Genomic DNA, 14,245 nt, shown 5'->3' on the forward strand with positions numbered 1-14,245 from the left:
CTTCCATTCCCTGGGCACCTTTGCCAAAGCCAGACTTTCATTGAAAAGCCACGTTAAAGGTATTGTCAATTCCCTAGCACATTCTCTCAAAACTCGTGGCGAAATACCATCCAGTCCCACAGCTTTACTGACATCCAGAGTACTCAGTATCTGAAACACACTCTCCTCCTGTACCTCCAGACCTCGTACCAGTCCTATCCCTCTAGCATTAAAACTGACTCCTCTAGGATGAAATACTCCAATAAAGTGTTCATTGAACAATTCCACTATGTCCTCTGCATCAGTCACTCTATTCCCATTTTTATCCCACAATATCATTCTTCCACAGTCATTTCTCCTCCTACTGGCCACATAGCTAAAAAATTCCCTAGGATTTTCTTTGGATCTCAGGGCCAATCTCCTCTCATATTCCAGTTTCACTTTCCTTACCACACGAGTCACTCTTCTGGCCTGTGTCTTATATTCCTCACGCACCTCTTCACCTGTCTCCTTATATCTCTTCCATAGCCTCTTTTTCGCATGCAATTCCTGTTTAATATTGTTTGTCATCCACTTTACTCCAAATTGCACCCTCTTCTTCACTCGTGGTATACAACTTACCATTGCTGATAACAAATATTCTTTCACAATTTCCCACGCACTGGTGATATCCCTGCCTTCCAATTCCTCCCTCCATGAAACTTCCTGAAGTTGACGTCTAAGACTATTATAATCACCTGCCTTATAATTCCACATAAGTTCCCGTCTCTTTGATACTCCTGCATGTCTATTCATTTTCCAAGTCAAAACTATATGGTCACTCTCTCCAACTGGTGGGAGAGACGTCAACTCAGTTATTATCAACTCTTCTGATGCTATAACCAAATCCAAAATTTTTGAACCTCTTGTTCCCTCTGTTACATGTTGCCTAAGACATTTGTCCCTCAAGAATTCTAAAAATTCCATTCCCCTATTGTTACATGCATCTTCCTCTCTCCAATTTATACTACTGAAGTTAAAATCTCCCATAACAATCATTCTTCTTGCACTTGCCAAATGTAGCTGTCTAAACATCTCCTGATCCCCATCCTCTGTGCTCCTGGGTCTGTAGCAACACCCCACTAAATATCCTGTCTTGCCTACCTCTACCTCACACCATACGCTCTCAAAATCATTTGTCTCACTACCTTCCAAATTCTCCACTCTTAGAGGACATAGGTCATCACTTATCATAAGCAGCACACCACCACCACGCTTTCCCCTCCTATCCTGGCGAAAAATGCTATACCCAGCGACTTCTATTTCTGTTTTTATATCTCCTTCTGTCAACCACGTCTCAGTGATCGCAATAATTTTTGGCCAGGCTGATGCTATCTGCACCACCAATTCCTCTCCCTTATTCCGGATACTCCTGCCATTAGTATACAGCATATAAATGCCATTGTTTCTATACCCAGCATTATCCCTTCTAGACTCCACTGGGCTCAGTCTTACCTGACATTGTCTCCCTTCTCCCAAGTATCCATTCCCACAAGAGGCCACCCCTGCTGTCATCCTCCCTTGGACACACTGACTCGTTCAGAACAGCAATCTCTCCAGATGCCTACGTCCTTCCTCATTCAAATGCAAACGGTCTCTCGCAAACAACTCCTCTCTTTCCTCAAACGCACTCCAAGCATCCACATATACCAGTCCTCTCTTGTCACACATTCTCGCTATTATGCCATTCAATATCACCGCTCTTCTGCTCAGCTCATCATTATCATACCTAGGCAACACGCACACTATTTTTCCTCTCTCTGTCTTCTTCCGTACAGTCTCAAGCAAAAATCTCTTATCTCTCGCTGCCCGACTTACATTACCACTCAAGTCATTCGTTCCTACCATCCATGTCTCAGTGATCGCAATAATTTTTGGCCAGGCTGATGCTAGCTGCGCCACCAATTCCTCTCCCTTATTCCGGATACTCCTGGCATTAGTATACAGCATATAAATGCCATTGTTTCTATACCCAGCATTATCCCTTCTAGACTCCACTGGGCTCAGTCTTACCTGACATTGTCTCCCTTCTCCCAAGTATCCATTCCCACAAGAGGCCACCCCTGCTATCATCCTCCCTGGGACACACTGACTCGTTCAGAACAGCAATCTCTGCAGATGCCTACGTCCTTCCTCATTCAAATATAAACGGTCTCTTGCAAACAACTCCTCTCTTTCCTCAAACGCACTCCAAGCATCCACATATACCCGTCCTCTCTTGTCACACATTCTCGCTATTATGCCATTCAATATCACCGCTCTTCTGCTCAGTTCATCATTATCATACCTAGGCAACACGCACACTATTTTTCCTCTCTCTGTCTTCTTCCGTACAGTCTCAAGCAAAAATCTCATATCTCTCGCTGCCCGACTTACATTACCACTCAAGTCATTCGTTCCTACCATCACAATCATCTCATCCACCCTTTCACTTCTCTTAATTGCCATAGCCACCCTTTCTATTGTTCCTCCTGGCAAACACTCCTCACGCATCCTATCCTGAACACCACGGATCATTGAGTCACCATACATTATACCTCTTACCATTCCATCACTCCTGTTGTTTCCATTCTCTCCTCTTCTTTCATTCCCATACCTCTCTCTTCTACTGTTTCCATTCTCTCCTCTTCTAGCACTCCCATACATCTCTCTCATTCCCTCTCTCCTACTGTTTCCATTTTCTCCACTTCTAGCACTTCCATATCCCTCTCTCATTCTGTCTCTCCTACTACTGTTTCCATCCGCTCGTCTTCTAGCATTCCCATACCTCTCTCTCATTCCATCTCTCCTACCATTTCCATTCTCTCCTCTTCTAGCACTTCCATATCTCTCTCTCATTCCGTCTCTCCTACTGTTTCCATCCTCTCGTCTGCTAGCATTCCCATACCTCTCTCTCATTCCCTCTCTTCTACTGTTTCCAATCTCTCCTCTTCTAGCACCCCCATACCTCTCACTCATACTCCTTAAATTCTCTCTCTCTCCTACTCTGATTCGCCTTGCATTCATCTCTTCCATTCTCCTAATCTTATCTTTCATACTTCTGCTCTCATTCACTAGACATTCCACCTCCTCTTTCAACTCATCTATCTCCCTCTGCAGGTCAGTTACTCTTAATCTAAATTCACTCTCCCAAACAAAACCATCTCCTGAACTTCCACAGTCACTCACACCTTCCACACTATCAACCATTATTTTCTCATTCTCTCCTATCATACTACTTGTCTTCCTACATTCATTCTCCGTTCCTGGAGCAACAAAGTCGGATATCGATATATCTAATGTACTTATTTCCTCCAACTGCCTGCATTTTGCTCACATACGCTCTCCACTCTCTTTAACAAACCACATATGTAATTCCTTAGAAGCATACATGCCGCAAGTACTGCATGCCACAAAGTCCCTTATGATATTGCTAATAATCGAGTTCTTAAATGGCGGAGGACTTGGCGTTACGCCACTTGCGACTGCTGCTGAATCCACCATCATTCCTTACTGCCGAGTAGCGTAATCCTTAATAATTATTCAATTAATAAATAAGAGGGGAAAAAAGTACAAACATCAGAACATTTAAGTACTAATATAATTAAATAAAATGAAATATAACTAAATACAGTAACTTAGCTTCGTTTTGTCTTCCACCGTTACGCGTTCGATTCTGACGGTACCAACATATATTATATCGCGACAGCAACTAACTTCCGAAAAACAACCACTGAAGTACACTCATATTCAGAGAAACAATTCAGCACTCAAAAACGTAGAAAAATGGGAAAAAAAACGGAATATTCACCGATTAAAAATCACTTTCTTCTGCACAGCTCAAATTCACCGCCACGTGCTACGGTATGTTGAAGGAAATTCGATAAGAAAAGATTCAGTGTTAGGTAAATGAAGAGGATTGTCAGGGATTCTTGTCAGGAAATAAATGATTTGTTTTAAATTGTACTTACAGCAAATACCTCTACTTCTCTTCTAGTTTTCTAGTTTGATCAGTAGAATTTGAAAGAGCGAGCCAGCTAGAATTATGGACAGTAAAGTTACCAAAGTAGATGACCTTACTGTTAAGATTGTATGAAATCAAGCTTTATGAATAAGTAAATCAGGTCAGAATGATTTTCAGAATTCAGGAACAGTAAAGAAAGCAGATGATGTGACATAAGGGAATCTTAAGTCACAGAAGGTCAAAAATGGGAGATTCAAGATTAGTCATCCTAATCTTGAGTGAATTATAAGAAATATCAGATTGCACGAAAGTACAGAGATAGTGGCAGAAGTAATCACACATGGTGTAGTTTGGATAGTAAGTTAGGCTGTGGCTGCTGTGGCAGACTGGAGTTCGATCGAAAACTGGAAATCATGTTCATTTTACTACAATTAATTAATTTTACCACAAAAAATTAATTTTACTACATTTATACTATATTTGTTTAGATTTCTCTCATGTCACTATTGTAAAAGTGAAGATAAAAAGAGAACATACAGTGAGAGGAGATAGACTCTTAGACATATCAACTATACCGGTATACACAGAGCATCCAGTCTCCATATCATACCTTGACAATGTCCCTCACATACTGTTACACAGTCTATTCAGGCATAACCTGGTGATGTAGATGACAGCAAGATTATGTCCCAGCTGATCAGGACAACTGCTATATGTTATGTTACTAGCTGATCAGGACAACTGCTATATGTTATGTTACCAGCTGATCAGGACAACTGCTATATATTATGTTACCATCTGTTTTCAGTCCTTAACACTAGCATTGTGTCATTTTTTAAAATTTATTGTTTTATTTTTTTATTAATTTCATGTTAGTTGTTTCAAATCATTATCACTTTAAAGCATTCAAACACCTAATTCATACCTGCATTATTCTTGCATGCATTATTTCCTATTACAGCTCATTTGAATTCTCACTCACATTCAATAACTTCAGTTTTGAAGTCTATTGAATCAGCACACATTTCTGAAGGCTATGATTTGGCTACATCTTCACTACTGTGCATAGATTTGGTCACCCAGGTTTATTGGGGATCAGGAGCAGGGCCGGCCATCTCGGGGATGCAGTGGGTCACCCGGGCCCCATGATCGAGTGGGCATAGTCGGTACACATTTGCAGAAACGTATTATATTTTAAATGTGTTTTTTTTTTTTGTTTTCCTGTGCCAAAATCATTTGCAGGTGTTTTACAATATGTTTATTTCGAATCCTTTAATTTTTACCTTTTAAAAATATTTTAGGGCTCCAAAAGGTTTCTTGCACCCGGGCCCCCTTTATAGAGAAGGCCAGCCCTGATCAGGAGGTGGTAAGAGGATTCAGAGATGAGTAACTAAGTTGCTGACATATCTCTGGAATACTTCCTATGAGGATAGATTGAAGGTGTGTGGGTTACAAAGTATATGATTATTATTATTCAGCCTTCTATGGAGTAGAGACTCATCATGGGAGGTTCTTCTTAGGAAACACAAAGTCTATCATACCACTCCTTGAACTCATTGACCGTTTTTGCTCTCACCACTCTCTCAGGCAATGCATTCCATGGTTTAACCACCCTCCATGCAAAGAAACCACTCCTCACCCTCCTGCTCACAGCTTCCTTTCATAACTTCCAGGGATGGCCCCTTGTCATTGTTCCTTCCCTGTTCTACCAAGCAAAAGAGAGAAAATAAAACTGAACAATTATTTTTATCAATAAAATACAGAATACGATTGTGTACAGACATATTTTTAGTAAATTAGTAAGAATTATTGAATTCTTTGAGGCATAATTACATTTAATCATTGTTAACACTTAACAATGATTAAGTGTTAACAATGATTAACAATAACAACAAATAACAAATACTCATCAGAAAGGGTAATCTGATGAGTAATGATGGCTAATCTGTAATGAGATTTTACGTATTTCATTTGTCTTTTCACACAGATATGTAGTGTCAACTATTGACATTACTCCATGAGTACAAGATTTCAAGGTATTTATGAAATTCTTTCAGGCATCCTTTTTGTTGTTTGTCTTTTATTGTGCAATTGCATTACAGATTATTAATTTCCAACTGAAGGTTATATGGAAGTACCTTGCTAGCAGAGTTAAATGCATTTTTGAAAGATATTTATTTCTTTTTACACTTGCATCAAGGTCAGAAACATATTGACAGAATTGTATTTTGAGGTCAGAAAGGATCATCATCAAATTCCTGATCTGTAGCCTCATGGGGTGTGCTGTATAATTATGAGAGTAATACATGAAAAAGTTACACCATTACTAACTTCCGATCAACAATTTTTCTCCATAATCAATCTGTTATCTGTAAAGACTCCAATACTATTAGATCCAACATTTCTATCCTCCGAGACACCTCTTCCACAGCACTCAACCCACATCCCAGTCCCCCATTGGGTCCATTCCTCCGCAACCTAGCAAACATCACCTGCTTTTGCTATCCTTTTCCATTCTCCCCAAGTGACCATACCATTTGAGACCAGCTCACCAACACACTCCTGAATGCCAACAATGGCAACTTCCCTCCCAATATCCTCACTTCCAATGTGATACTGCCATCCCCCCCCCCTCACTCCACCAATCCTTCCCAGAACTCTCACATCTGTGACCTCTCATCTTCAATCAAGTGCCCCATCTCCAACCCAGCTCTCAGATCCATAAGTCAAAATCGGCCTGAACACTGGCCTGCACACAGCCAATTCAGTGTCTTGACCGATTCTATTATCTATTTCCATGTTCAACCCACCATCCTCATCAAAAACTGCACCCAAACATCTGAAGTGCTCTACTTGTTCCATAGGTTCACCATTCAAGACAGTTGATGATTTCAATATTGGAAGTTTTTCCAATTGGTTATACTATAAATTAAAGATATCAAGAAACTACACACCAGGTTCAATCCCCCCCATCCAAGTGCAAGCAAACAAGCCTACACCTGAACTAGTTGAGAGGCAGAAAAACGGGGACATGATAGAAACTTATAAGATATTAAAGGGATTTTATAAAATTTATGCAAAGGAAATTTTTCAATATGTGACAAATAGTCAGAAAACTAGGGATCATTCATGGAAGTTGTGTAAGATTGGGGTTTGTAAGGGTGTGTGGACCAGATTTTTTTTGTGTGGCAAGTAGTGAATCAGTGGAATTAAATGTCAGAATTAGTTGCAAATGCCCTGACAGAAAATGAGTTAAAGGAAATGCATGATTAATAATAATATTGTTCTAGTATGCTCCTTTTCCTTTTAATTATTAACTATTGATATTTGCCAATGAATACATTCACATGCATCACTTCATACAAAGTTTCTCATCACAAAATTGACAAACAACTAATTGCTTCCATTTCTCTATTAATAACTTAACGTATAAAACCAACAGTAATAACTTTAATGAATTAAAGGTACAAATATTTCATACTGAAAGTAACAGTACATCATCAGTGTAGAACAAACAGTTAAAGGAATGGAATACAAATTACAGAACAGTCTGATGGATTACCAATTAAATAGTTGCTGCATGCCAGAAGATTAATATTAATAAAATATTATTAAATAATTCTTAAAAACTATTTCATTGATGTTTGCATAAGATGAGAATCTCCCAAACTTTTGGGGGAGAGAGAGAGAGACAGTCTTCAATTCAAATTCAGCTGATGTAAAAGGGCTTCGTAACCTTCCTTAAAAACGTATTCATATTTAAACCTGCATTTATGGAGAAGACAAGCTTTATCCCACTGGATATTATATTCAGTGTCAATGCTATGTTGTGCTAGACCAGACTTATGAGGTTTCATGTATTCGATATAATACTAATTCCTTCATTTATGTTTAATATGTTCCTTCATTCTTTTTCCCACAGAATGGCCTGTTTGTCCAAAGTATGATAAATTACATTCACATGGTATCTGGTAAACACCAGCTAATGATAGAGGTGCCAGTTTGTCTTTTGTAGATGGCAAAAATTGGTGAGAAATTTTGTTGATAGGAAAATATGTGGGAATAAGTTGATATACTTCTTCAAAATTCTGCCAGTAGGTTCTGAGATGCCTGAAATACAGTGGTATCTCACTAATCCGAACCCTCCAGTAATCCAAACTGCAGTTTGAAAGAAAAAACACTTTTATTTATTACATATTATTATTATTTTGTGTACTATTATTATTATTTAATAATTACTATTTTAACTATTATTATTTATTTTATTAGTATTAAAGTACAGTATTACATATTATTATTATTTTGTGTACTATTATTATTATTTAATAATTACTATTTTAACTATTATTATTTATTTTATTAGTATTAAAGTACAGTATTTTTTTTATACTGTCGGTTATACCGTAGATTACAGGTAGAACTGAAAGTGAATTCGAAATCAAATCAGATGCTGAAATTATAAATATGATGCTACAGAATGAATTAGAAGATGATGATGATAAAGAACTTGAAAAAAAAAAAGTAAAACATGAAGAGGCAGTTGACAGTTTTAATATGCATATAGAATGGGCTAAGCAGAATGATATGCCATTTCACAAAATTTTATTACTAATGCAGCTCCGAGAAGAAGCGTTTTGAAAAAAGTTTAGCTTCCAAGAAGCAAAAGAAAATCAGTGACTTTTTTTTACAAAGAAATAAAAAAAAATTTTTTTTTGTTATTTTGTGAAAGTTTTTTTTGTGTTGTCTACAAGAAAGTGATATTTTGTATGCAAATTAAGTTATATACTGAACTATGCAACTTTATTAAACAGAATCCTCAACAATACAGGTACATACAAACTAAATTTTTTACTAAAATAAACTTGTGTACTGTATTATTTTTTGAGTTTTACATTACAGTATAGTAGTTTTTTTTTTCCTATCAGTTACTTCATTTATATACAGAATTAAATTGATGTACTATTAGAATCTGATTATTTTTGTCTTAACCACTAGTTATTGTTGTCTCTTGAGGAAAAAGTCGCTACTCTGAACAAGCACGGTTTTTATTAGTTCAGATTAGCAAGATACCACTGTATAAGGGACTGGAACTCTGCGGTCTGTTGAAGAATCCTGAAGTGTTGGAACATAGGAGTCAATTATCTTCTGGATTTGATTAGGGTTGTAACCATTAGATTCTATTAACTTTTTTTTATAGTGAAAAGTTCTTGTTGTAAGATTAATGGGGAGGAACACAATTTATGTGCTCTATTAATTAAAGATTTGATAATGCCAATTTTTTGAGAGTTGTCATGACCAGACTTTTGATGAATGTATGAAAAAAAAAATGTATCTGCCATGGGTAGCCCTCTGTCTCCACCTTTGGCAAACAATTTTTTGAAATATCTGGAAAACACCTTGTTTTCATCCATTCATCCCCAACCCTCTCTTTGGTTTCATTATGTCGATGATGTCTTTGCTATTTGGTCACATGCTGAAGAGGAACTTACCACATTTCTACAACAGATAAATAGCCTTCACCCATGCATTCATTTTACCATGGAAAAAGAAAAGTCTGGGAATTTACCATTCTTGAACATCCTCCTTACATGCACATCCTCTGGTACTTTGTCAACAAGTGTCTATCGAAAGCCTACCTTTACTGGCAGATATATTCATCAAAATTCTGCTCATCACACCTCTCAAAAAATTGGCATTATCAAATCTTTAATTAATAGAGCACATAAATTGTGCTACTCTCCATTAATTTTGAAGAAGTATCATCTTATTCCCACACATTTTCCTATCAACAAAATTTCTCACCAATTTATGCCATCTACAAAAGACAAACTGGCAACTCTATCATTAGCTGGTGTTTACCAGATACCATGTGAATGTAATTTATCATACTTTGGACAAATAGGCTGTTCTGTGGGAAAAAGAAGGAAGGAACATCAGTATTATATCGAATACATGAAACCTCATAAGTCTGGTCTAGCACAACATAGCATTGACACTAAACATAATATCCAGTGGGGATAAAGCTTGTCTTCTCCATAGATACAGGTTTAAATATGAACGCCTTTTTAAAGAAAGTTACGAAGCCCTTTTACATCGGCCGAATTTGAAGAAGACTGTCTCTCTCTCTCCCCAAAGTTTGGGAGATTCTCATCTTATGCAACCATCAATGAAATAGTTTTTAAGAATTTTTTAATAATATTTTATTAATCTTAATCTTCTGGCATGCAGCAACTATTTAATTGGTAATCCATCAGACTGTTCTGTAGTTTGTATTCCATTCCTTTAACTGTTTGTTCTACACTGATGATGCACTGTTACTTTCAGTACGAAATATGCTCAGACTATTTTAAATTAAATATACACTCATAATATATGGAGGCAGGAATTGGAAGGCAGGGATATCACCAGTGCGTGGGAAATTGTGAAAGAATATTTGTTATCAGCAATGTTAAGTATTATACCACGAGTGAAGAAGAGAGCGCAATTTGGAGTAAAGTGGATGACAAACAATATTAAACAGGAATTGCATGCTAAAAAGAGGCTATGGAAGAGATATAAGGAGACAGGTGAAGAGATGCATGAGGAATATAAGACACAGGCCAGAAGAGTGACTCGTGTGGTAAGGAAAGCGAAACTGGAATATGAGAGGAGATTGGCCCTAAGATCCAAAGAAAATCCTAGGGAATTTTTTAGCTATGTGGTCAGTAGGAGGAGAAATGACTGTGGAAGAATGATATTGTGGGATAAAAATGGGAATAGAGTGACTGATGCAGAGGACATAGTGGAATTGTTCAATGAACACTTTATTGGAGTATTTCATCCTAGAGGAGTCAGTTTTAATGCTAGAGGGATAGGACTGGTACGAGGTCTGGAGGTACAGGAGGAGAGTGTGTTTCAGATACTGAGTACTCTGGATGTCAGTAAAGCTGTGGGACTGGATGGTATTTCGCCACGAGTTTTGAGAGAATGTGCTAGGGAATTGACAATACCTTTAATGAAAGTCTGGCTTTGGCAAAGGTGCCCAGGGAATGGAAGGAAGGTAAGATAGTGCCATTGCATAAGGGTGGTAACAGACTGGAAGTGTCTAATTATAGGCCAGTCTGTGTGTCATCAGTAGTTGTTAAGATCTTGGAGAAAGTAGTGAGGGACCGTGTACAGCATTGGGCAGATGAGGGTAATGTTATCTGTGAGAATCAACATGGATTTGTGAAAGGACGCTCTTGTTTTAGCAATATGCTAGCCTTTTATAATAAAGTTACAAGAACATTAGATGAGGGAAAGGCATATACTGCAATTTTCTTAGACTTGGCGAAGGCATTTGACAGGGTGCCACATGATAAGCTGATATTTAAGTTGCAGCACATGGGTCTGGATGTCAGATTGGTCAACTGGATTCAGGATTGGCTGTCTGATAGGTATCAGAGAGTTGTGTATGGTGGAGCAGTTTCCAGGAGGCAGAGGGTTACAAGTGGGGTCCCACAGGGCTCAGTACTAGGACCTATATTGTTTAACCTTTATATCAATGACATAGCCAGTGGATTGCAGGGGGATATTCAGTTGTTTGCGGATGATGCGAAGCTGGGAAGGATTATTAGTAATAGTGCAGATGTGGTAGCCCTGCAAGAGGATTTAAATAAGCTAGATAGATGGGCAAATGAATGGGGGTGTCAGCTTAATGCAGCAAAATGTAAGGTCTTGAGGTTTGGGAAACATCGATGGGATGCTGCATACTCTATGGGAGGAGTTATACTGGAGGAAGTAGGGGAGACAAGAGATCTGGGGTTGATGATTGATAGAAACCTGAAGTTTAGGGGACATATTGCAAAGGTGGTGAAGGTAACACAGAGGATTGCTGCTATTATGAGAAGGACACTGACCTGCAGAGATAAGAGGGTTATCATTCCGTTGTATAAGTCTCTGATCAGACCACACTTGGACTATTGTTCTCAGATTTGGTCCCCAGATTTGAAGGGGATAAATTAACTGTGGAAAGGATACAAAGACGGATGACAAAGATGGTTTCAGGACTGTACAAGGATAGTTATGGGGATCGGCTGAGAGAATGTGGACTGCAGAGTTTGGTGGATAGAAGAAGGAGAGGTGATATGATTGAGACTTTTAAACTGTTGAGAGGTGGTTACAGGGTTGACACTGGTGAGTTCTTTCGCTTGGTTGATCAGCGGGAAGGAGTGATGACAAGAGGCCATCCCTGGAAGTTACGAAAGGAAACTGTGAGCAAGAGGGTAAGGAGTGGGTTCTTTGTGTGGAGGGTGGTTGAGCCGTGGAATGCATTGCCTGATGGAGTGGTGGTAGCGAGAACGGTCAGTGGGTTTAAGGAGTGGTATGATAAACTTTGTGTTTCTCAGGGGGGGACCTCCCCTCGATGAGTCTTGACAGACTTTATGTCTTAGAAAGGACCTCCCTCGATGAGTCTTTTGACTCCTTGGAGGCCTGAATAATGATAATAATAATAATAATAATAATAATATTCTGAATATTAATGAAACAACTTATCTTATTAGAAACAACTGCAACAGCAATAGTTCTAAGTTCGACTTTGGTGAATTAAAAAGTAATTGGAAAGAATGTGAGGAACATTCTAAATAGTTTATTTATAATTTTATTATTATAATGATTGAAGCTGTACATGTAAAGAATATTAATTATTTAATTAGTCATTAAATAGAAGTTTAGAGGACAATAAGGATGGGGATGATGCACTGTACTAGTTTGAATGAGCACCAACATTTTCACTTGGTATTGCACCATTGTTGAGATGCTTGTTCATACATAATGCTGCTGGCTTCAGAACATTAGCTGTATTAATTTATTCAGCAAATAATGGATTCCATAAGTAATAGCTCTTTTAACACAAAAAAGTTATGTTTCTTGAAAAAAAAGCACTTTTGTTTCCTTTCTTTTTTTTTTGTTTTTTAATTCAGAAGATTATTCAGAGATGATTTGTTGTGCCTTTGCTAACTCATCAGTCAGATTATTTTTTGTGGCCACAAGCCAGAGGTATTGTATTCAGAGTGATTTTTGTTTTGCTTATAGCAGATGTTTCATTTTCTTAAAAGGATTTTCAACTTTTAAATGCAGTATTTTATTTTTTAATTTTTAAATTCAATACTGGCATTTTTTTGCTAAGGGGATTTCTATAATTATCCCATCTATGATGTGCTAATGTTATATTTGTTATAATTTTATTAATTCAGGATTTGCCATTGTATTTTCATCCCATTCTTTGAAAATCTGGGATAAATATAGAAATAAATATATTTAAAAAACAAACAATACTTTTTTTCTTTTATTTCGGGATAATTAATATTCTATTGCCTTTGGTTTAAAATGCTGAGTATAAAAGTAAGAATTTTGGTTTTGAGCAACTTTTGATGTCTAATTGAGTGTTAGCTGATGAGATATAATTTGTTTTGGAAGGTTACCCTCCCATATATTTTCATTGTAAAATCATTCTTTTCAATGTAAAACAGCCACAAACTACTGACCTCTATGCATTGATTTGCAAATAATGTTGCTCGTAAACATTTCAGGAGAATGAGAGCCTCAATAAAAACAAAAAACCCCATTTTCAAAATGGATAGACATAATTGGAGAGATACCTTATCTTATGGAAGTAGCAAAAGCCAATATCTCATCCATGAAGGACATGTACTAAGCTAGTCACTGAATTCATTGAATATAAAATGAAACTAGGTGTATGAATATGTTGAACATCTAGTCCCTTTTAATAGTATTAAAATTTTGATTTCAACTGAATTTTTTCAACATTGAATTTTGTTGTTTTTATATTAACAGATAAACCAACGCCACCTCGAGGACCACTGAGCATTGAAGATATCCATTCAGAAGGCTGTACACTGAACTGGAATACCCCATCTGATGATGGTGGACTTCCTGTTGACCACTATATAGTTGAAAAAATGGATCCAAAGACAGGTGTGTGGACTCCAGTTGGAGAAACTATTGGCCCAGACACTACAATGAAGGTTTGATCATCTGACTATTCTTCTATTACTAGATCAAATTATTAAATTTTAGCTATGAGGATTGAGAAAATAATAGACAAAGATATGTATTTTTTATACAGTCCTTTTTTTTTTATTTTAAATAATGTGCTTACAGCCTATATTGCATTGATATGCTCACTAATGGAATATGAGAAACAGTATATAATTCAGCTGGCTTAGTTGACCAAGTGATAGAATCTGTATTCTCTAAACTACAGATTATGATTCATGTGTTACAGGTGTTTGTGAATGATGC

At 37.3% G+C, this 14,245-nt stretch overlaps 1 protein-coding gene across 5 annotated transcripts in view; it reads left to right on the top strand.

Annotated features, from left to right (window-relative positions):
* The window catches only part of LOC150108743 (twitchin-like), a 2,666,638-nt gene that overhangs the window by 1,443,865 nt on the left and 1,208,528 nt on the right, over nucleotides 1-14,245 (top strand). For all 5 annotated transcript variants that reach the window (XM_090390962.1, XM_090390961.1, XM_090390964.1 and 2 more), the window contains one exon: nucleotides 13,778-13,968. In XM_090390962.1, coding sequence (XP_090247088.1) covers nucleotides 13,778-13,968 — 191 coding nt within the window. The remainder of the gene's footprint in view (nucleotides 1-13,777; nucleotides 13,969-14,245) is intronic.

This window comes from Typopeltis vanoorti, chromosome 3 (genome assembly GCF_054136105.1).
Source record: "Typopeltis vanoorti isolate ZY-2024b chromosome 3, IOZ_Tvanoo_1.0, whole genome shotgun sequence".
NCBI lineage: Eukaryota > Metazoa > Arthropoda > Arachnida > Uropygi > Thelyphonidae > Typopeltis > Typopeltis vanoorti.